Source organism: Phalacrocorax carbo, chromosome 15 (genome assembly GCF_963921805.1).
Source record: "Phalacrocorax carbo chromosome 15, bPhaCar2.1, whole genome shotgun sequence".
NCBI classification, from domain to species: domain Eukaryota; kingdom Metazoa; phylum Chordata; class Aves; order Suliformes; family Phalacrocoracidae; genus Phalacrocorax; species Phalacrocorax carbo.
Genome location: NC_087527.1, coordinates 13,936,471 through 13,961,389, shown reverse-complemented (window position 1 = coordinate 13,961,389; position 24,919 = coordinate 13,936,471). Strand labels below are relative to the sequence as shown.

At 42.8% G+C, this 24,919-nt stretch overlaps 1 protein-coding gene across 2 annotated transcripts in view; it reads left to right on the top strand.

The window, feature by feature from the left end:
* Nucleotides 1–24,919, top strand: part of GALNT9 (polypeptide N-acetylgalactosaminyltransferase 9) — a 161,035-nt gene that overhangs the window by 124,498 nt on the left and 11,618 nt on the right. For both annotated transcript variants that reach the window (XM_064466496.1, XM_064466497.1), the window contains 3 exons: nt 15,394–15,579; nt 19,033–19,170; nt 21,859–21,954. In XM_064466496.1, coding sequence (XP_064322566.1) covers nt 15,394–15,579; nt 19,033–19,170; nt 21,859–21,954 — 420 coding nt within the window. The remainder of the gene's footprint in view (nt 1–15,393; nt 15,580–19,032; nt 19,171–21,858; nt 21,955–24,919) is intronic.

The window sequence follows — 24,919 nt, the reverse complement described above, 5'->3', positions numbered from 1 at the left end:
GATGGGTTCACACCATTCCTTACAGCAGTATTATCTCTGCTGTACACTTAAAGCACTAAGACTTAGTGAGATTTATAGAACTATTAAGAATGAGCTATCAGGTATATCTCCTGGATGATAATATTCATCGCTCTGTGTTCGTACAACCGCCCCCTTGGGAAGGTCATAGAGGAGGAACAAGATAGAATTAATGCTTTGAAAAACAAGAGCGCACCCCGCACCATCAATACCGCTGCAGGTCACAGCTGCCAAACGTGAATTTAGAGAGCGCTCTCGAGAGGCAGAAACTGTCACAGCTCCCCAGCCGCTGAACGTCCTGCGTCAGAACTCAGTGAGTTCTTTCTGCTCACTTCTGCCTTTTTTCCAGCTACGTTTGCCTCGCTTTCTTTCCTTTTTTTCCCTCAGCACTGCCTCGGAGATGGTTACGTAGCAGGGCTCGCACCGCTCATCTCCTGTGGCTTCCTTAGAGGTCCTGGTGAACGAACACCTCTGCTGGTGAGGTTTCTCCACTGCCTGGATGCTCCAAGTGCCAGCACTTGAACAAATCAAGTTGTTTGTACGCCAGCCACCAAGAAGCCACCTGACAAATGTGCCTCATCTAGGATGGCTTTATAACGTGGCCTCTGAGCCCTGTGACTCTCCACGGTGTCGCTTTGTGCCCCTAGCACTGAGTCCTTGTGACTTCTCGTAACCATGCTCAAAGCTGAATTTAAGCTGAGACACCAGATGTCTTCATGGTCTAAAATATTAGTAATTAATCCGAGGTTTTAGTGTTTCTGCATTAGAAGAAGCTTTTATTTTAATAGCCTTTTTTTTTTTGAAAGTGTTATTCTAAGTAGATCAGCATGCTAAAATTTGCATTGTAAAAGATTGTTTTGGAACAAAGCAGGATCTAATGAGCATATAGTAAATCCCTTGGCTCTGCAGCAGAGTCACAATAAGCATAATAGCTCTCACTGAATGAATCCCTTGCAGCCTAAAAGCTTTTTTTCTTTAACATGAAATAACAACCCTGCAGGATTTAGTGCAGACAATATGCAAAGATCATTTAAGGGGCCGTTGCAGAAAGAGAAAACAAATGAGGATGACTCCACTTAGGGTCCTTTGAAAAGACCCTTTGTGATCACTTCATTAGACAGTCTGTTTCAATATTTTCTTATTCAAGAATGACTTTATTCTAACGGAAGCATCAATAAATTCCACTCTTTATTCTTCCTCCCTGTGGTCTCAGCTGAAATGCCAGGAAGCATTTTATCATTTTTCAGCCTTCTTACTGAAGGTTGAACACGCAGTAAGTATTATTTCTTTAGCAGAAGGCTGAAAGTGTGAACTAACGGTGCTACACAGGAAAGCTGAGAATTCACTGGGGGGGCTGGGGTGGAAACTTGAACAACTTTTGCCTTTTACTTTCATCCTGGTTTAGCTTGGGTGACAGCTGAAGGGAGATGCTGTTAGAGGTTCTGCCTAGTTTTAGGCTAATGTGTTTGCCTGCCTTTTGGAGAAGGTGCCTTCAAGTTATACGTTCGCTGTCTGCTTCTGCAAAGTTAGACGTAGTGTATCTCCCAGACATACTACTTGGCACTCTAAATAGTGTGAAAACCATTTAATTTGCCATTTTGAAGAAAACTAATTGAAATCAGACTGTTGAGAAAATATCATAGAATCCTCAAGGTTTGAAAAGACCTCTAAGATCATCAAGTCCCACCGAGAGGGTTGCCCACAGAGGTGGAGTCTCCATCGCTGGAGATTATTAATAAGCCACTGGGACATGGTCCAGGGCCAACTGGCTCTAGGTGGCTCTGCTGGAGCAGGGGGGATGGACCAGATGACCTCCAGAGGTCCCTTCCAATTTCAGCCATTCTGTAATTCAGCTGCCACATGTGCTGAGGGAAATGATTTCAAACTTGTAGCTTTTTTTCCCTCTTGTTTTCTTTCTGAGTTCAAAAAGTTTAACTTTGAAATTTGGTGTTATGAGTAGACCAGCCCCAGAGGTTTCTGGTGTGGATGTTTTAATTCTAGGACCTGGCTTTGGCAAAGGCTTTTAATGTCACTTCTGGGCTGGAGGTTGGGTTTTTGCTTTAATTTAGTCAAAGGAAATAATCCCTGTTCACTTGAGATACTAAGTTAAAATGGGAAGGAGTCTGAAACATAAAACAGCTCTTCCTTTCAAAAGATCAAAGACTGTCCTCATTTGACCACAGACCCAAAGCCTAAACCTGAACATAAACTACATATCTACAAACCCCACCTAAATATGACAGTCTTTGGCTTTAGCTCTATCTCAACAATGTGTTTAAACTAGTTCATGGGATGGGTTTTTAACCAAATCCGGTCCTCTGTACTCACTGCTTTTTTTACTAATCTCCTCAATAAGATTCTTGATGAGAAGCTGATTTCTGAAGGAGCTGTCGCGTCATGATCAGTGCCCGTAGGTGACAGCCCTGGCTAGGGCAAGGGTGGAATTGGCCTCAGAGCAAAAGCACAATGCCCTGCTACGTTACCTGAAGGATTGATTTTTGTTAATAAGGAGCCTTGTAAACTTCACAGGAATGAAACTACTAATGGGCCAGAGGCATGTAATGACTAGGTGCCAGTTACTGTTTTTAGGTAAGACTTCCCAACAGGAAGTCAGAGGTTTAGAAAGCCGTACAAGTATCGGTACGGTTAATAGATTGAACGGCTCTCAGTTTGTTCAGGCAGTGATCGAGTAGCTGAACGATTGAGGAATATACTGATCTTGGCATATATTAGTGGAAACTGAGACAGCAATGGCAAGTGTGGTCAATGCAGTTATTTTGAGTGATGTTTTTTAGAAAGTGCCCCAGTTCTATTCTGTGAGTTAGTTTCGTACTCTTCAAGGGAGTTTTATGGAAGTGTCATGTGAAGACCTACACAGGTCAAGCAAGGCATCCCTACTCTGACCTTCACTATTCTTGCTAATCTTCTGGCATCTGATAGTGTGCTTCAACCTGGTTTGGACTGTGGCTCTCATCAGCTGACCTAGTCTTGGGCCTCTTTCAGGTAGTGTCCAAGTGAGCTCTGGACTATGGCAGTTAATATACTGGTTCTTGCGTTTCAAAAGAAGCTTCTGAATTGACTAGTCAGCATTATTTGGTGCTCAGTCTGGCAAAACGGGTATTTTCCTAAGAACTTAAATGCTGAAGGACCTCAGCTGCAGATTTTCTGATGTAAGCTTAATGTATATATGTCTTTATCCCAAAAGATGACAGAGAAATTCTCCCTCTAAATCCAAGTCTCAGCAAGGGATAAGTGAGAAGAAACAACCTAAAGCAATCACATGACTGAGAAGTGAGGAACAAGGGTGATGGGCTGGTCTTTGATGCAGTGTTGTGGTTTAACCCCAGTTGGCAACTAAGCCCCACAACAGCCACTCACACACTCTTCCCTGGTGGGAAAGGGAGAGAATTGGAAAAGTAAAAATGAGAAAACTCATGGGTTGAGATAAAGACAGTTTAATAGGTAAAGCAAAAGCTGTGCACAGAAGCAAAGCAAGGAATTCATCCCCTCCTCCCCACGGGCAGGGGGTGCTCAGCCATGCCCAGGGCAGCAGGGCTCCATCACACGTAACGGTGACTGGGGAAGACAAACGCCATCGCTCCGAACGTCCCCCCCTTCCTCCTCCTCCCCCAGCTCTACATGCTGAGCCTGACACCATGTGGTGTGGGACAGCCCTGGGGTCAGCTGGGGTCACTGTCCCAGCCGTGTCCCCTCCCAGCCCCCTGTGCCCCCCCAGCCCCTCGCGGGTGAGGTGTGGTGAGGGGCAGCAAAGGCCTTGGCTCTGTGCAAGCCCTGCTCAGCAGGAGCGAAACCAGCCCTGGGGTATCAACACTGTTCCCAGCACAAATCCAAGCCACAGCCCCATACGACCCACTGTGGAGAAAATGAAGTCTACCCCAGCCAAAACCAGCACATGCCGTTTCATGTATTCCAAGTGGATTGTATTTTTCCAAGGCAAATTTGTTGAATTTTAGCAGTTACAGTACAAACAGTGTCTGTGCTGACAGATTTGCAGAAATGACTGACAGCTATTCTATTGATTTGGGAAAAAGTTGAGTAAATTTGTAAGAAGGCAGAAAGATATTCTCATTAAACGAATTCTTAAAGAATATGTTATGAGGAGCATCTGCCTGGGACAATTACCGAACTAAATTAGAGATACCAAATTGCATTTACTTTACACAAGAAAAAATGATTGGGGCTTGCAAAAGCCAACGTATCTGGCATTAGACCAGGAGAAGATCTCTGCAGCCTTTTTCAGACTTGAGGAGAATTCAGAGGAAGTGGAGTTTAGTCTATGAAGTTTAAGAGTATGCCTCAAAGCAATCTCTTTTCTATGCCTGTATATGTCCTATATCGCACAATAGGAGCTGTTAACACCTCCTGGAGCGTTTTGAGGTGCCAACATTCATTCATTTGCAAAGAAAAACAAGTCTTAAAAAATTAATAACTTGCCCTCAATAGGCCATCCTTTCTCTCTCTTCCCATCCCTCAGTGCTTCCTCTGCTGTCAGAGCCCAATGTCGCCCCGAAGGCATGATGTCAATGAGGTTGATGGCAGATAAGCTGTGCTTATCTGGACCTACTGTCAGCAACACAGAAGGTACCAACATTGGCTATACACCACGTTGCCTGCTAAGCTGCCATCTCCCAAAATTCTGTTCCCTAAGTGCTTCCTGGGACTAACAGACCGTCTCCCCCCTCCCTTCCCACCTGAAGGACATGCTGCCAGAGAAGATGCCTTCAGCAGAGGGCTTAGCCTCTGTCCCTGCACGGTACAGGGTACATTGCTGGGTCTCTGGGTGATTTTCCTGGTGCCGCTCTTGGGCAGCTACTCCAGAGCAGGCAGGTACCCAGGGAACCTGAGCTGGCAAGGGTAGGTGTCACGACCACCAGAAGCAGGCTCTGCTTTGCAGCCATGTGAATCCTGGGAGCTTAGGCTTGGGAACGAGGAGCGGGTTCCAGAGGCCAGTGATGGTAGTCTGGTATCTGTGTACGCTCTTCTAATGTATCTCAGAGTGCAGACCTGGCTGCCTTCTGCCATCATTTCAGCCTCATGCTTAACTCCTGCTGTGCCCGGCTTGGCTCCCCACCAGCTCCTCAGGAAACAGTCCCATCAGAGCTGGTGCTCTCTGACCAGTATCACTGCAGTTATAGATGAGCTTTCCTAGTGGCCAACAAGAATTGCTGATCGACCTTGGTTTGGGGTGATATTTCAGTCTGTGCCATCCCAGTTAATGCGTACTTTGAGTCCCTGTATGCAGCTCGGTCTATGCAGTGCTGCGTGTGCAGCTAGCCTATGCGGTAGCAGCATGCTGCTGTTTCTCTAAAGGTTTTTTGCGATTTCCTTCCCCTGTAACCAAGGCATTTTAAAGAGTCTGGAATTTTCCTTGCAGAAGGAAATTCTACTTCACACATAAAATCATCAGCTTCTTCCCTAGACATGCTTTTTTTCCAAAGGTGCGATATTCTTTATAAAAACTGTGCAAAATACGGGTTTATGGAGATCGGATTAGTGGTTAAAGTATATGGGGCATTTTTAATATAATTTAAAAACCTCTCTTCTCCTTTCCATAGCAGCTAGTCTATTAATTTATCAGACTTAGTTCTTTACACACCGAGCTTATCTTTACAGCAAGATAGCAGTTGCTGAGTGCCAGTTTCTCTAGAACATGTTTCAATTTCTTCACGCTTATCTATTTTCTTCTGTAAGAGGGGTTAGCAGAAGGGTTTTATCTTCTCGCTGTTGTCACATCTGAGATCTAAGCTGGCTTGAGGTTCTGTGTAACCTCTGAGAAATATGTGAAGGACAACCACTAAATTTGCTACTGAAGGGGCACCAGAGAAATTTTAAAAATGTGCATCAGCCGAGTGTCTCGTTGCAATAACATCATGGTCCCGCTGCCTTTTTTTGAAAGCAAATCATTTGTAAATATTAGAATTTGGTCCCCAAAGGACCAAAACTAAGAGGCCAAACTCCAATCGGTTCTGACAACTGTTAAAGGCTAAGCAAGTATCTGTGAACTAATTTTTTTTACTTTCCTGCAAAGAAAAGGTGCTGTTTTGAACCTGCTATGAAATTTGACGTTAGTTGACTCTGCAAAAGGATCTAACAACACAGCCTTGGACTCTATCATAAAAGTTGTGGGAAAAGCAGTTAGCTTCCAAGTGTTCATCACTGGGGCAACTGAATAGTGATAATAAAAATAGTAATAGTAGTAGTAATAATAAAGAGGTAATACTAGTTCCAAACATACGCCAAATACTCGTATGGCTGCATCTGTTCTATCTTCCTTATCTATGCTTCTGTCTTCAGATGAAGTTCACGCTCTGTGAGCCTGGAAAAAAACATGAGGAGATCCCCAAGTGAAATTCAACCCTCCAAAATCAATAGTCCACAAATGCTTCTGCGTGTTCCCAGCCTTACAGGGCAGCAAGAGCGGTTGCAGGGGGGTGAGGTATTTGCACACTGCCGTTAATAAGACTACCCTAGTGACAGAATTAGCTTTGATGGGTGAGATTTTTGACACGCTCCCTATATATCTGTTATTAGAGATTATCTATAAACTGCCGTTAGCAGGAGTTGAAGCAAAAAGGCCGGGATTGCAATAGAGACGACGTCACCATCAGTCAAGAAAGGACCCTTTTGGGTCCTGCTATTTGCAAGCATTGGTCAGAAGTTTATCTGTAAATCTTTGAGAAAATATGATCTGTGGATCTTGAGATGTGATTTCTTCCTTTTTTCAATCTTTTTTTGGCAGCTAAAAGTCTCTCTGATGTAAGTTGTTTTGTCCCAGTGTGGAAAGATTGTTGCTCTGTAAGTGCGCATTAAATAGCACAGGCTATTTTGAGAAATGAGAGTCGGGATTTTTTCAAACCATAATTATGGCTGTCTTTAAAGATGATGATAAAAATGTAGTTGATGAATAAAACGAGACCACGTGATCAATTTTTCCATATGACGTGTTTGATTATGACAGCTCCCTAGTTTCTAACAGCTTCCTATGTGAAGGGAAAAACAGAGAGAGAGCACTTTATCTAGCACATCTGATTAAATATGATTCTCCAGTCAGCACTGAGAATACATGGAAGAAAGAATATCCATAAAACCCCATTAGAAAAAAGAGAAAAACGTCAGGCTATAAATTACTTTGAAAAAGCAGTTTTCAGTGAACTACGTAAATTGTCAATATCGGAGATGCAAGAACCAAAAGTGTGCCATATTCATGCTAATTTTTTTGTTTCTGGAGTGGGCACTAGAAGAGTTGCCACGTCCATTAAGGACTGGAGGATAACTAGAGAGCTCCTGTGTTTCAGAGGGAAAAGGGTCTTATTGTCATGGTTCGAATTTACTTTGAAGAGTCTCTTCTGCTTTAGGCCTCATTGGTCCGTGGCTGAGTGGAAAGAGAGGCTGAAACTACAGCATCATCTCCCTAGGCATGTTTTTAATGTTAAGAGTTATCTTTCTACTTGACATCATCAGAGGAGGAATTTTCAGGTGACTTTGCCGTACACGTGGAGTTTATTTTACACAGCGGTGCTAAAGGAGCTGAGATGGGCCCAGTGGTACCTGTGAATTTGCTACCTGGGTTGTGTGTCCTCCTGCCCTTCAGATACTGCAACTTTTGCCAGAAGGTATTTAGGCTCTTTTTCACCTTGAGGAACCACAATCTAATCACTCTGTCAGGTGCCCTCATTTGGATGGTCTGTCACAGGGATTTAAGGCATCTTTATGTCCAGGCCACATGCACTCGGAGAAGGGCTGGGAGACCCTGGCCTCCTTAGAGCTTGGTGGGCTGGTTTTTGAGGCTTTTCCATCTGATAAATAAAAAGAAAAAAATCTTCTGTGGAAAAGGCTGTGCTTTGACTAAATTTTAAAACAAGACCAAATACCTGGACATGAGCCGGCGATGTGAGCTCGCAGCCCAGGAGGCCAACCATCCCCTGGGCGGCATCCCCAGCAGCGCGGGCAGCAGGGTGAGGGGGAGGGTCCTGCCCCTCTGCCCCGCTCTGTGAGACCCCCCTGCAGCGCCGCCTCCAGCTCGGGGCTCCTCGGCACGAGGACACGGGGCTGTTGGAGCGGGGCCGGAGGGGGCACAGAAATGCTCCGAGGGCTGGAGCCCCTCTGCTGCGAGGCCGGGCTGGGGGAGCTGGGGTTGTTCAGCCTGGGGAAGGGAAGGCTGCGGGGAGACCTTATTGCGGCCTCCCAGTGCTTAAAAGGGGGCTGTAGGAAGGATGGGGCGAGCTCTTCAGCAAGGCCTGTTGTGACAGGACAAGGGGTGGTGGTTTCAAACTAAAGGAGGGGAGATTTAGACTGGGTAGAAGGAAGAAAATTTTTTACAATGAGGGAGGTGAAACCCTGGCCCAGGTTGCCCAGAGAGGTGGTCGATGCCCCATCCCTGGAATCATTCCAGGTGAGGCTGGACGGGGCTCTGAGCAACCTGATCTAGCTGAAGATGTCCCTGCTCATGGCAGGGGGGTTGGACTCGATGGCCTGTGAAGGTCCCTTCCAACCCAAACCATGTTATGAGTCTATGAGCTCTTTTGGATGTTGTCAAAAGATTCTGTTTTTCTATTTTTGCATCAAAGTTTTGGGGTTTTGATTTAAATTGACCTTTCAGATACAAATATTCTTCTATTAAAAAAGCTTTTAACACCAAGCAGATCTTCTGAAAATCATTAGCAGTTCAGTTCAGAAAACATCTTGGGGATAGTTTTTTGGGGGGAAAAAGATGGAGGTCATAAAAAGCCTGTGTTTCAGCAAGTGAAAACATTTGATTGATGTTATTCTTGACAATTAGGTCAGCAAAATTTCTGAAATGTGGAAATTCTTTCATAATAGGAAAATCTTTTCCAGTCCTGCCGTAGGTGTGTGTGGGTAGTCTAGAAGACATCCATCTTTGGTAGGCTGTGCTTTGAAAATTGAAGAAAACCTGAGATCTGAGATCCCTGACCTTTAAGAATTTCCCACGCTGGGATATCATGAAACAGGGATCTCTGAGCTGCTTTTAAAAACTCCTCCATCTCTTCTGTTGCCTTCACACAGAAAGGAGATCTGAAATCTGAAAGGCTACTTCTCTGAAGTGCTGCTCTGGTGGAGTCCAGAACTGGTTTTATGAAACATCAGAATCCGGCTCTAGCATCAGGGTTGCATTTCAGGGTGTGCTGAACATCCACCTCTGAAGTGCTGCCTCTGGCAGAAACCGTCACAGAAATACCAGGTAACAAGCTCTGCTGGGCACGCTAGAAATGAGGGGACCCCGCTGCCACATGCATGTTTTCAAGCTGATTCTTTGAGTTTTCTTCCTACTGGAAGACGTAGATGGTGATTATTTCCTTCAGCAAAGGACCACTGAAAGGGCCACAAGTTCTTGGAAGCAGATAAAGCACAAAGCTGCTACAACACACTTGCAAGGTGTACAGCAGTAGTCCCTTCTGGCACCAGCTCCAGAGTGCTTGCGAACTACGCAAAATGGGCTCAAAGTCTCAGATTATGGCAAATTTCATTAATTGCTTGATTTTCTATATTATTTGAGAGCAGGACTAATCCCAGCTCTCTTTTGGAAAAGTGAGCCAATGTTTACTCAGCTAGTTTTCAAGGAGGTGGAGACCAACGTGTTGCAAATGCCCGGGTCACTCTGTGCTGGAGCTGCCTTTGCACCTGCAAGCGTGCAGTGTTTATGCCAGTGGACGGAACCAGCGTGTCCATAAAAGAGGCTGGGAAATGTTTAGCAAAAGATAATTGCTTGGAAGCAAATCCACCCCACGCTGAGGTCCTCTTTGTACTATTATATGTTCTTGGACACCTCATCCCTCCAGCTGCTTGAATCAAAGGTGTTATTTGATGGAAAAAATAGTTACAACCGAGTCTGAAGCTTTTCTTTTTCTCTCTCACCAAGCACCAAGGTGTTTAAACTGCAAAATTCACAGCAGGAGACAAAGTTCTTAAGGATCATGATCTTTCTTTCCAGTCTAAGTTTTCCAAGTTGACAGAGTCAGCCGCCTCCTCAGCTCTGCCTTCAGAAAATGCCGTCTTCTTTCTTACCTACTGATTTTGCTTTTACTAAGGGAATTTGTACCAAATTAAATAAGCATGTACAGTCATCTTAGCGTACAAAATAGTGTCACACATAACCTCGCGAAGCTCTATTTTTGTGGTTTTTGACTGAAACAATAATCTCTAGTATTAGTAGCTTGCAGACTGCATTGACTGCACGGCCATAAGAATGGCCACAAAATATTGGAATTTCATTGCCACTTTTGGCATGAATCATTTCACTCATCAATCAGAAAATGTATTTTCAAAAACAGCGGAACAGCTGAAGGGCCTTTCAGTCTACGGAGCACTAAGTGTGTGGAGAGCGAAGAGCCCTCCCTGCAATCAGCGTGAGCACCCCGGGAGCTGCAGCTGCCCCGTCGCAAAGGGCCCACCTGAGTATTAAATCCTGTGACATTTCTGAGCTCTGACATTCACTCAGCAACGCATGATGCTGTTGGAAACAGGTCTCACCTGCAGAGCTGGAGGCCGTGTCAGCAACATTCTGCATATATACTGCTGTAACTTAGGAACTGATTAGCCCAGCAGTCCAGCCAGCTCTGCATCCTGCTTCAGCGGTGCCCAGGCGTGGTGTCTGACCTTTCTGATGGATATAATTTTACATTTTACTTTGCCTCACCTCCTTTCCTTGTTCCCAAAATACTTGGATTTTCATCAAAAGTGTTGGTTTCCCCGTTGGTTGGTTTCCCCATTGGTTGGTTTCCAGTTTTGGTTTCTTCTTTTTTCCTTTTTGAAACTGTACCTCCTTTTTAGGATGCCAATAATGTCTTTTAAAAAAAAGAAAAAAAAAGACAGTTGAGTTGTTTTTTTTTTTTCTTTAGGAAACAAATATTTTTTTTTAAATGGTAGTTTGGACCTTTGGCAACAGGTACTTGTGGGAAAATGTATTTCCTCAGAAAATTTCTTTCTGCTCGGCAACAGTTAAAGCACAGCAATCTGTTAGCCTTTCTGAATCATGTACCCAACCTGCATTCAGAGAACTTCAGTGATGCACAATTTAGGTCATGGTAGATGAGACGCTGTCTCATCTCAGTTTTTCTTTGACACATAGACTATGATGTCCGATTGACTACTGTATAATAAATGATAAACGCTTCTGTGTAGGACAGCCATATCTCAGGTGTACAGGAATAGCTAATAATTAGTGCCAGTAAATCATTGTAGCGCAAACCACGAACATTATCATTCAGTTTGTAATTTACCCCTGATGTGGGTGCTTGTTCTTCTTAATACTTAATATGTCTGTTTATAGAAAAGTTGATTGAGATAATTAGCAGTAAAAATGCTAAGGTAACATGGCTATGGTAACATTTATATTGCTATCAATTTTGTTTATAGCAGCCTAAAGAGCGATACTGAAATTAGAAATTAACCACAATTAGCAAATAAATTGAGTGTCTCTTGGAATTACTTGATCGTGTCTTAAAACATTGCACAGTGTGACGCTCGCGGAGGCAGAGCTGAGTCCCTGGGCTGCAGCAGCTGCATTGAGGAGCACACAAAGCAGGAGCTTTTTTGCTTCCCTGATGTTGTTGCTGATCAGCTGGTGCTACTTCTGTGCCCAGCCCAGGGCATCTTTTGAGCCTGTATCTACCTTACCTTCGGCGGAGCTGGGCTGTTGCCCTCCAGGGCAGGTGTGATGAGCGCGTGCTGTGATGCCAGGAACAAGGTTTACCGTTGGGGATTTGGCCCTCCATGGGGCGAAAGAAAGGTGAGAGTGCTTTTCAGAGAGGCGCACCCTGGTAGGGAGCGCTTGGAGAGACCATTCAGCTTCCACATTCTCGCTAGATGAACCCTGAAACACACAGTTAATGTTGGCAACTCAGCGTGGGAGGAATTACTTGGGTTGGAAATGTGGTGTTATCCCAGAAGATAAGTCATAGATATGGAAGTTGGTTTCCTCTGATTGCCTGAAATGTGTCAGTTTGGAGGGACTTGGGCGTCATTTTATGCTTACACGTAGAAATAGTTTCCTTCCCCTAGTAAGGCACTTTAAGAACTTTGCTTGATAAATGCTATAGAGGTGCATGTAATTATTTTTCTGGCATAATTTCATAGTTAAGTGTAGAAAGAAATGAGTTGTTTACTACTGTTAAGATGGGTCATTAAATACAGTTTTGAGGATGAAAGGAGGAGGAGAATCAACCGGTTTCGGGGGCAGCCACTGACTCACCTCTCTCTTATCTGTTTCATGCAGTAAGACTTTCCTCATTCTTTCATCCTTCATTGTATTTCAGAGACTTCTTGCAGTTAGAGGCAGACAGGCAATGGTTTTCTGAATCACACGGGCCTTTCAATTCCGTGTCCAGCAGGGAGAAGGTGCTGCTAAACCTCCTCATCCTCTTGATTCAGCCACAAGCCTTGAGTCTTCATCTAAACCTCACGTGGCTGCTCTTAACTACCGGGATCTTGGCTGGTTTCAGGTCCACATGCGTGGTTGTACTGCGGAATCTCTTTCATATTGTGTAAGATTAAGTAATCATTGGACTGGAAAGGGAAGAGGACAAGAGCTTCGCTCTGTACTCAGCAGTGCGCTGGAAGGGTGCGGGGATGCAGAGTCATGTCTGTGCTCCATTGAACAGCGACTAATCTTTATGAAGTGAAACAGGAGACCTTGTCTGGCCTGAAAAGGAATGACCCATAGGCGAGCAGCCATGGCATTTATCTGGCATGTGGAGAAATGGTGACCGGCGATGTACACCTCGTGATACGCGACTATCTAACTGCCTCCTTGCCCCGTATGCTGTAAATTCTGTTCTCTGGGATTGGAACTCCCATCCTTACCCTGGGAAACACCCCCATTGGTATTAAAAGTTACTTATTCCCAGGAAAAAAAATAAGTCATCTGGGGTAAGTGAGCATTTTCATAGGAAGCAAAATTTCCTTGAATATTTCCTGGCTCCTCCCTCCTTCCTTCCCTCCTTCCTCCCTCCCTCCCTCCAGCAGACTTTGTCCCTTTAAAGGCCAAACGCAGCTGAGGGGTAGTGGAAAGAAGAGGCTGGATGCGAGCATGAAGCAATCCGGGCGACCGCGGCCGGGGTGGTCCCGGCACCGCGCCTTCACGCTGCCTGCTGAGCGCCGAGGACCCTGGCTGGCAGCGTGAGCATTATCTGGCCTGAGGCTGCTGCTGCCTGGTTTTGTTGTGTTTTCTTCAAAGCCAGGTGTCTGAGTTCCCTGTGGATTTCGTCTGGGGAGAATTTATCACTGATAAATAACCGTTGGTGTAGAATTTACAGATGAGCTAAACTGTTTCCTTTAATGTTGCAGTTTAGTACCTTTTTCTTTTCAGGTTTGCATGAGCACTGGCATTTGAAGGAAATAAATCTGTCGCTAAGATAATGTATTTGCCCTTGGTACCAAACCATATAAATAAAAATTACAAGGTCATTAGCCATATCAAGAGAAAGAAAAATGTACTGTGCATTAAATAGCTGACTTCCAGGATGGGCTGGGCAAATAGCAGTATACTAAAGCGTATTGCTCGTTTCCCCTCCTGATCATGAAAATCAATTAATTCCTTTCTTTTTAGCAGCACTTCCCCTTTGCACTGGAAATGCTCAGCATATGTCAGTCCAAATTTACGAGTAGTGTGTTTTTTCAGTGTATTTCATTTATCAAATGCAAATTCCTGTGGCCAGTGATTTACTACAGAGCTGTTTGGAAAGCAGCAAATAAATATTACCCAGCAAAGTATTACTTAAAAAAAAAGAAAGCCAAACTGGAGGAGAAGATTTTATCTGCCACTTCCCAAGCCATTTATCTTCGTCCCTGAGAAGGCAGAGTAGGTGGGGAACTGCCCCAGTACAGTTCTGGAGCATGTCTTGTCTGGAAATGAGCTCTTATGCTCAGTAAAAGGCAGCCATGGGAAGCAATGGATTATTGCGTATATTTTAATATATTTTATTTATTTCAGCAAATCTACAGTACTAGGTGCAGACCTGAGGGAACTGAAACGCATAAGCTTCACTCACCTTGCATCATTCCTAATCTCACTTATTCAAAGAGACGAGCTCTCTTTGTTTCCCACGGTGGAGTTCAGACAATAGATAATGAACTGGAAGGAATGGCACGGCGTGGGTACGGTGGTGTCTGGGAAGGCTGGGCGATACAGCCTCCACCCAGCCCCTGTTATCCATCTTCAGCTCAGGGGTAGAGAGATAAGTAGTCATTTATGGCTTTTTATGTGACCAGGCTGCAGGTAAAGGTATAGAGAAAAGGTGCACCAGAGGTTTCTCCGTTCCTCCCCCCTGGCAGGTAAGCAGCTGAGGGGTTGTAGGAGCCCTGGGTGAGAAAAGCATTTGCTATGCTCACATCTACTGCCAACGTGTCAGTAACCTCTGTTGCTAAATAAATGCCTATTTTGGTTAACAGCCAGATCTACCAAGGCATCCTGTGCTAAGACTTGTGCCTTATGCTCAGCTAAAATTTCCATGGGATGTCCTGCACCAGGTAAGTCAGTGCGTGTCGCTTACTGAAGGTAGGGCAAAGCGTGTTTGCGAAGGGAGAATTGCTGTGCTGAAAATCAGTGGAGCCTGCAGGGGCTGGATTAGAAAAAGAAAAGAAGAATTGACTGACTCACAGTCAAAGCCTGAGTTTCCATAATGAGAAAATAAGTGTGTTTCCATGCCTTTTTTTTTTTTTCTTCCTGTTGGTATCGCTCACGTGGGTGATCTGTTACCTTTTCTTCCCCAAAGGTAATATTCAAATCCCCACATAAAAGGCTCTGGTGTGGAATAGGTCGTCTGAGACGCTTATGTATGCTATACGTGTATCAGATTTTTCTGGCAGTCATATTTAAGCTATTAGAAGTTTGTTGGTTGATGTGGAGAGCTGATAGAGTAACCAAAGAGAGCCGGTTGGTACAACTGATTTTTATTGAAGTTTCAGTAACAAGCACTAGGTTAAATTAGTCCCTATGATAGGGGTTACCACCTTATCATCTGTCTTCTGGCTAATGGTTCCAAGACCAGTGACATTATGGGGAAGGACTTGGATATTTATGGCACCTAAACTTATGTACCTAACCCAGCCAGCTGCATTCCGGGGTTGGAGGAGATGATCTCCAGAGGTCCCTTCCAACCCCTGCCTTCTGTCATTCACCTCGGACTTATCCACAGTCAATGTGCAGAGAGAGGGGTTTCACCCCCCGAGCAGGTAAACCAGGCGATCATTCTGAATCGTTCAATAGTACCCACCTCCACCTAGGGAACACTCTACCTACAGCATCTGAAAAGAAGTTGTATCACCTTAAAAATAAAAATAAAATTAAAAAAATAAAAAATAGAAACCACGTACTTGTTTTTCCTCCAACTCTCGCAGGTCTGGCAGTGCGGAGGAAGCATGGAGGTCTTACCCTGCTCTCGTGTGGCACATATTGAACGCACAAAGAAACCCTACAACAACGACATCGATTACTATGCAAAGCGCAACGCCCTGCGAGCCGCGGAGGTCTGGATGGATGACTTTAAGTCGCATGTTTACATGGCATGGAACATCCCCATGGCAGTAAGTATGGGTCACGCTCTCTCCTGAACAGAAACGTGGGGGGCTGTTCTTTGTTAGCTCTCTGAGGTGAAGGATGTTACTACGATTGTATGAAGTGAGCTAAGCTTAGGGGGAAGAGTGCTTTCATGCTGGCGTGTGCTCAATACAGAGAGTTCTGCCATATAAACTCGATTCCTCGGTGTAAGTTTTGGTGTGTGCTCAGGAGCGGTGACACAGATTCATAATTTAACTGGAGCACGATGTTTCAGGTTTATGCTCTTCCTCAGAAGAAGTCATTAATTTGGGATGCCATTAAACTTTGAGGTGTTCACACGCTGCAGTGGTGAGGACTACAGAAATGTCCATAAATAAATATCATCATTCATCATGAGACTCAGTAGAGCTCACCAGCATAAAAACAAAGTATGTGGTGAAAGAATCACACTTTCACTGGCTTTATTGTCTACAGGCTGAGAGTGGCAATGTGGGTGCGTTCTGTTTCTTACTGTGCATACGGAATTGCAGGTGGCATGTGGGGACCTCTAGGAATCTGTGTAATATAAATATTAGATAAACTGTAGGTTCAATTTATCACTTTATTCTGTAAGTATATCACATGCTACATCCCCACCGAGCGTAATTCTTTGAGAGAAGAGGTATACGTTATATCCCAGTCAGGTGGAAGCTCGCTGCTGCTGTATCCTTCAGTAGTATTTGCATCCAAATTATTCATGTGGAGGGGCACAGGGAGAGCAGCTGGGGGGAAGCATGCTCCATTCTGTAGGTAATGATGGTTTAGTTAACCCTTCTATGAGGGGTTTGTTCAAAGCCGATTGAGGTAAATGGAAGCAGGAATGTTTGTATCAGAGTGGGAAAATATGCCAGCCCGCTAGTGTCTTTGTGGCTATTCAGTTCTGATTTAGAGTCCATCAAAGTCACGGGAGTCTTGTCAAAGACTTCATTGGCTTTAGTCTGGGTCCTAAATACCTACTTGTATTTTGGTACCTAGGTAATATATCAAAAGCCACATTTGTTCATTCCTGGTGTAGTTTTGAAAATATACATGCCTAAAGGAGCAGTGTTTCATTCTCCTCCATGTGATGTCTGCACATGCCAGGTGTTCGCACAGCTCTGCATTTCACTTGCTGCTGTTCAGCATTGGACATTCTGCGCAATGTTGAAAGTCAGGTCTCTGTGAAGAGGTATTTTGGTGACTTCTTTTGGCATGAGAGGTAATTGCAGACAGTTATTTTGCCCTACAAGGCAATACTGCATAACTTCTTTCCCACACAAGATATCCATGACAGTAGGAGGAAGGCAAAGCAGCGTCCGCGTCAGTCTGGGGGGGCATTTTGGCCCTGTCTGCATCCATTTGATAAAATGGTAGGTTTCAAATAGGAGAGGAAAAAGAAGTAACCTTGCTAAATTTGTTTGCTTGATGCCTTCTGCAAACGAATCCCTAGAAAAGACAAGACATTTAAATAAGCATTTACACCAAAACTTGATTTCCTTTAATCTCTCTGAGATTACTTATTGATGTAGTTTTCTGCACTGAGCTATACAGCAGTGCTTTAAAAAAAAAAAAAGGCACATCTACATTAAGAGACATAAAATCAGCATAAGTACCGAACATTAAAATTTTCTTTCCATAAAATAAATTGATTGATAAAATGTGCATCATAAAAATAACCCCATTAGCTCTCAGGAAAGGGAAACTAGTGTTAGTGTTCACAGAGTTATTCCACTGTAGTAGTCAATCTAGAGGACTAAGAAGTGCTGTACTGTTATATGCCATAAGAAAACGCTTCTGCAGGAGAACAAGAAACCTTACTGCCTGGTTAAAAAGAATATGTCCACACACTAAATTCTGTGGACACCTCATTGTGTACCCGCTTGTGATGACTGCAGCTAATACAGAAGTAATTCTGTACTTCTGTAAAGTAAAACCCAGCCTTTTTATAGCTGCTCTATTTTGCTGCTCTTGTGGTCTGTAGAAATGGCGCTGCAACGGGGCATCGTTTAGAATAGGGAAGAAAGGAGGCAAGTAAAATACATGTGTTCTCCCATACCAAAACCCATCCAAACTAACCCTTTCATAACTCACACCATCTTTTTGACAACTCGCTCCCTCCCAAGCTATTGAGGACCTGTGCGTGTGTGTCCTGATCAGTGGATGATCTCTGGACACGTTTGCAAGACCATATTCCCATAACCTCCATCAGCAGGTCAGCACAGCTGCATTTTAGTTAACCAACTATTTGGTATGCCCGTGCTTATGATCTATTCCGGGACAATTTTAGTGATAAAGAAATCTTGTATTGAATGATTTATTGTACAGAGCGCCTCCGAGAATTGCTCTCCTTCCATCTAGCCTGAAGTAGTACGTAAATTAACATTCATTTGAATGGATGCTGCATAGAGAGCTCATGACAAAGTATGCATCAGCAAGCAGCAGCGAGCACAGTAAACTCTTTATGTGGCAAATAGAAAAACCTGTTCGGTATTACACTTGTATTCTCTTCTGAAAACTAGGCATCTGTTGGGGATTCTAATAAACCCTGAGCTAAGACTTGCTGCTGTCTTGTAACCCTGCATTAGACATCGTTTGTAAAACGTAGAGAAATCTTTCTGGAGGAAATGTACAAGGCACTTCAGATCCATGCAAAACTCTCCAGTTTCAGCCCATTTGATTCATACAATGTCAGAAAAGACTTTTAGATGAGGTAACTCTTACTGTCTTAGTGTTGAACTCTGATGTTTTATAATGGTTTAAATCAACAGACGCTAACTCAGGACCTGGCAGTTTTTAAATGGCTGGTTTTGATCACATTGATTGGACTCTTCCAGCCTGTGTTTTTCATGGGATTTGTATTCAGACATGTCATATTCTAAACTAGAACTATAAAGATGGTTTTGAGTTTAACTGCATTTTATGGCTCAAGTCTGCTAATGAGCTCCCGTTCCAGTAAAAAAATGAATGCTGGTCTATACAAATGTTTAATGGAGCTTAATGACTTCTTGAGCAGCTCTGCTCTGAAGGTTTAACAGGCCTTTCTGATCTCATTTACATTAGTGCGTACCTAAGGCTGTTACTAGAGTAAACCGTGATCAAGCTGCCATGTCTTAGATCGGAATTACTGCCTAAATTCCTAACGAATCTGAAAGCAGAGGAGTTCAGGTTTGATTGCAAACATTTGGAATTGCTGGAAGTAACAACATTCTTATTGTATTCTTATTGTTTTGATTTATGTTTGGTTTTTCTCTTGTTCGTTATCCTTCCTTTTCCACTGACTTTCATTAATATTTATTGTCTGCTCTCAACAGCAGCTGTTTGATGAGCTGCTACTTACAAAAGAGAAAGAAGAGAGGGAAACACAGCTTGGTGTGCTAAACGAACTCCAGTTTGGTTTCAGTAAAGAAAGCAACTGTGAAGTCAGTGCGATGAGATTTCCTTATTCTTCTTCTGTTTTGTAGAACCCTGGAGTTGACTTTGGAGATGTTTCTGAAAGAATAGCTCTACGACAGCGACTGCAGTGCCGGAGTTTTAAGTGGTACTTGGAGAACGTCTATCCTGAAATGAGGGTTTATAATAATACGGTCACTTATGGAGAGGTACTGTATGTCTTTAAAAATATATCATGGCTGCATTAAAGCAGTCCTTTCATCCTAGCGGTGGGTATCAGGAGGTACAGTGCAATTTCAAGTCAGCACAGCAGCAGCAACAGAAATACCCTCCTCTGCTTTTAATCAACACTAGAAGTGCGGCTTTGAGAAGCACTGTCCCTCTCATTGGAGTATATCAGGTTAAATCGTTCTCACTAACGATGGTACACAACCTCCTTGGCTTTCATATTAAAATGGAGCAGCTCTGAGAGCATAAATCTGAGGTAATCATTTTCCAAAATAGGATGCAAAGGATGTCATGAAGAAAACACCAGCAGTCAAGCAGCTAAAATAAATACCGCTAATGAGAAGAGTTGAGTTTGCTGTATTGTTTTTGGGTAAAGAACCACCCTCGTTTGGGGTTTTGCTAAACTACTTGAAAGAGTACATTAGCTTTCTTGATTCATATTTGCAACCCTCCTTGTTCAGGATAAAAAGCCACATATCCTTGTTCAGATTATGAGGTGAGGCTACCACTTGGCGGGTCTTTATCTCATCATGAAAAAGGTCATCAGAGGAAAACCAATTTTGCTGCTTTGTGCTCAGATTCTGTATTTTCATCTCCACTTGTGTCCCGGTATTGAGTAAGGCCTTGGAACACCTACGCTGAGATGGCTGAGCAGATAGGTAACTTAACCCTAATGAAACGCTAGATCCAAACGTGTTAGAAATGTGTAGGCATTTCGGTTCACCTCAGCCGTCTCGACCATTCCTTTCTCTTCTGTGAACCAATTAAATCTCCCACATATGCTTGACCCCAGTCTTTAAAGAAGTCAGGCACACCTTCTGTAACTCGTTTACTCTGTACGGCGTGCCTGTAATGTGAGGACTGCTATCACTTATGAACGTGAACCGGAGCGAAGTTCTAGGAGCTCTCCTGCTGCACGGTGTTTTTAAGATTCTGTTTTAATTGTCTACATGCACACAATTAAATCCAAAGGCAATATATTTTCACACAAGACAACTAAACGGACATTATTCCTTTCTGTTCCATGTGATTGATTTCATATAAAAATAAGTCAGGCGCTCTAGATATTGATACAAAGCGCAAGTTTTACTGCATAATATCACTTTGCAGCCTAATATAACTATCCCTGGCAGTAACTGAGGAAAGACATTTAGTAAATTCAACAGGAGCTATTAGTAACTGTCAGCTCTGAGGAGGCTGTTAACTGTGAAGAATATTGGCAGTACTGCCAATGTTGTGTCAATTATACCAGCAGGTGAGCGAACCGGGCTCTGAAAAGAAGTTTGTTTCTGTTGAGTGGTCGCGTGAAGGGTCTTGAGTCAAACGGGAAGTTTAGTGACGCAAGTATCTAATTCATTAAAATTTATAATATAATGGAGCCGCACAAGATATTTAGCTAGTATAAACTGGCTTAGTTCCCTTTCAGTCTTACGTGCCTATAGTGAAAAAAGTAGAGGCTTCATCCTAAACAACACCAAGCTTGTTATTAACTACCGTCTCTTCTGGTTATTTTCCTGGAGGAAAAGATGTCTGGATTTTAGTGAGTTTAAAAGAAAATAAGTGTATTGAGTAGATGTGAAACAGATTGAAACAGTAGTAAAAATATATTTCCTAGTGACTCAATTCACATTTTTTAAAGCCATGTCATAAAGCTGTCTTCATCTTCTTTAGCCTTTAATATTACTTGAGTCATAAAATAAACCTCCTGAAACATAACTGCTGATGAACCCCTTAATCCTATGCCTGTTACGCTTGTACTCTACAACAACAAGGATTACTTACCAATTTGTCTCACGCCTCATGCAGCAGCTATTTCTATGTTATGGGGGGTGGCCAGACAAATTGTTCACAGCCTAAACCAAAACTGACCTATTGACTGTTTCAAAATGTCTCTCTAAATACCCTCTTGAATAAGATACCTGTAAAATTTTCCTATGTCCAAAAAACCCCATGTGTAACACATCTAGCCTGAAGAGAAAGGCAGGCCTGAAGTTTCACGAGAGCTCCAGCCTGGTTTTAGAGGCTTGTACATTTTCCTTGTCTGGGGAGGCACATGAATCTTTGACTTTGCTTGAGTTCTCTGAACCTAACTGTTAAATATATTGAAGGCCTTCCAACACCGCTCATCATCGCTGTATCCTTTCACAATAATGTGCTTTACATCACTTCTCTACATAACCATATACTATATTCTCAATTCAAATAGAATTGTTTCGTGCTTTCTTGTTCTTATACATGCAGTAGGAGCAAATAAAAGAGTGCCACATCCCACACCAGTCCTGGGTAGTTCCTATACTCTTTGGTTTAAGTCACATTCTCAACATACGGAGTCAAAATTTGCATTTACACAAGGGTAATTTGGAGCAAAATTTGCCCTGGCTGTCTTAGAGTGACTTTTTATGGGGTTCTGATCCTTGAGTAACAGCTGAAAATATAACTCTGACCCATGGTCTGTAAAGACAACAGGTTGTCCAGATGATGTCTTTTCCTGGAGCAAATTCACTATTGGCACCCTGTCATATCCAGGGAATAAGCATGTGTTTCTCCAAGAATAGTTCTACACACTAGTTGTTTCAATAGGTGTGGTGCAGCAAAGATTTAGCTCGATTGGACTTGCATGGCACAGATTAATTTCTAATATAACTGTTTCCTTTCTGATCCGGTTATAGGTGCGTAACAGCAAAGCTAGTGGCTACTGCTTAGATCAGGGAGCCGAAGAGGATGACAAAGCAATCCTTTATCCATGCCATGGAATGTCCTCTCAGGTAAACAGTTAAAATCCCGTAATTAATGAGAAACCTTTAACTTAAAGAATTTTCAGAAGTGATTTGGTGCATTTGAGCTGAGTTTGCCAGTGTTTTCCTGACATGCGAAGGAAAACATTTGGCTTTACTGCGGTCTGTTTGGGTCCCCTTTCCAAGGTTGCTCAGCATGTGAATCTATACATTGAAGATGCCAGTAAGGAAAACAGAAGAATCGTGATAATTTGTTTTAATAACGTAGCGATCCAACGAAGATTAATGAACTTTATTTGAGTGAGCAGCTCCCTGTCCTAGGAATGGTACCTCTTTAAATCAACTGTTCATTGGTCCAACAGACTCCTAGGCAGAAATGATTTACCAAGCTGCTGATTTGATTCCCCAAGTAGGCAAAAAGTTAAGCCCATACTTAACGTCAGCTTCAAAGGGAATCACGAATATCTTTTAACACTTTGCTAAAACAGAAAATTTCTTTTTGGCCAGTCCCTGTGCATATTATTCTTACAGATGTCTGGAGATTTTAAAATGACATTTCTTCTTTCCATGCTCATAGTGATATTACTTGGGTTTTTAAAATATATATTGGATATCATTTAAATCCAGGCCTTGAGCTTCTTCTGAAATGTAATTCTGGTTTCTTTTGAAGTACCATCTGAATCAGAACTACATTAATAAACATTCTCATGCGTAAATAAACTCTGACCTTATCACGGACTTAACAATTATCTGAAGCTTATTCATGCATATATTGATTTGGAGTCCTGGCTCATACATCGCCATGGAGGCATAACGAGAGCTGCAAAATATAAATATTGCCTATTGTGCTTAATTGCAAGCTGGTGAAGAGCCATACCTTGTTAGAGCAAAGAGAGGTAGGCAGTAATTCCCACTGACAAAACGTCCACCTTTGGCAGGATTGTTATGGAGCACTTGACTGACACTTTCCTACTAGGGGCGGAAGGAACAGCCTTTGAGTAGGGTAACAAAATAGTGTTGCTTAATTAGATGTAAATGAGCTTTCCAAGAAGAGTCTAGTTAGAGATGTCAGGGCACTCAGAGAGAGTTCAGTCTCCTGCTCCATTCTAATTCTGACCAGAAGGTTGCAAATTTCAGCCCTTCCGGAAAGTCTCTTTGCAACATCTAATCTCCTCTTGTCGTGCCAGCATTGAGAAGAATAATGAAATAAATGGTTCTGACTGTAATTTATTTTGCAATTTAAGTCCTTAACCTACTTGTTTGCCTCCATGACTCCTGTTTCATAGAATACACTCTGACTTCCAGAAGAAGAAAATAGTTGAGGGCATAAGTGACTGTGAATTTATTTGAAAGGAAGTACAATGTGCTCAGCTTCTCCTGACTGACTCTTGTACATTTGGGGGCATAAAGTACCTCGCCTCTCAGCATCCAGCTCTGACTAGTTTTTTTAATTAAGGAACAGGTCATATTCCTTATAGTAAAATGTAAATATGTTGCCCAGTAGATGACGCCTTTTGAATTGCAGGCCCTACACTAGACACTGGGCAGCCCTTCTCGGGTGCAGATAACCGTACACAAAGTATTTACTGCCCAAGAAGGTGAAGTTGGGTAGTGACCAGTTAAGTGTCCTCTGGCTCACTTCTGCTACAGGTCTTCAGTATCCTGTGTAGGTGAATTTTCTGGAAAAGCCTGAAAAGCTGTTTTTAGGCTCCACATTACAGCCATGAGCTAGAGCCCTTTTGCTACTAGCATTGTGTAAATGCGTAGAAAGAGAAAGTCACCCTTCCCAAACTCTTAAAATCCGAGAGTATCCCCTGCGTGTGAGAATTACAAAAGTATGGGAAAGGCAAAAAGTTAATCTACCAAATCATCCTGCAGCACTTTCCATTTCCTTTTTTTTTTTTTTTTAAGTTTTCATTCTGTAAGAAACATGGAGCAGAAGGCAGAGGTGATGTTTTATCTAGGTTGAGTATTTCACAGACAAGCATGGGTTGGAGCCACTCAAATGCAGCCAAGTTAATTAATGATTACACAGCTGGAAAACTTCTATCATCTCACCACAATTTACAAAATTAATTCAGTATGAGAACCACAGCTGCACAAACCCTAATCAAGGATATTCAAGCACATAGCATGAAAGGTGTTGACAGCAAGCGTTTTAATATATTAAATAAACATTTTAAAGCCTCTCTTCTAATCAGCTTGGGTGAGCATAGTTGTCTGTTATGTTTAGCTTTCAGTTTCTGACATTTTTGATCTCAAGTGTAGGGCATGAAATACCCCTACTGAGTTGAGATTTGGGTTAGTTGTACATGCCTGCTGAATATAAATGAATATAAACATGGAACTCATTTTCACCAGTTAGATTATCACTGGGGCTTGATGTGTCCTACTGGTGTGAAAGCCTCTTGCTATTCCGCTGTAGTTTTGTTTGGTTTTCATACTCTTCAATTCTGACAAGCAAATTACCAGCGATTTCAGTATACACATGGTTCTACCGAAACCAACAGAAGCCAGTCAATTGTTTAAAGAAAGCTGGGGTAGGAATAAAATTACTGTTCATCTGTGATAAAATGTTCTTTTCTTCTACTTCTTACCCTTCGATTTCCCTTGCATATTGCACACCTCTGGATGCCGTTATCCTGCATTTCCTGTGCAAAATAAAACCACTCCACTGTTACTGCTCCACAAACAAAGCGCCTTTCCCTATGTGATTTCTCAAGATCAGTTTTTACCATTATAAATCACATCTTTTCTATGACATCAGCTTTTAAATCCCTGTTTTTTCAAACAGGGACACAGTCTTTTATGGATGCTCTGGAATGCATTCAGCCTGAGTTTACATCAGTTTAGCTTAATGCATTTGGCTCAAGTTAAGTCAGTGTAAGCTAAGAGTTAGGAATATACGAAGTTTTGCATGAGTCTAAGTTGATTTTAAAACTCTCTTTATGGAAAAATCGTATCATTCTTATATGAGTTCATTAGATCTGTGGTT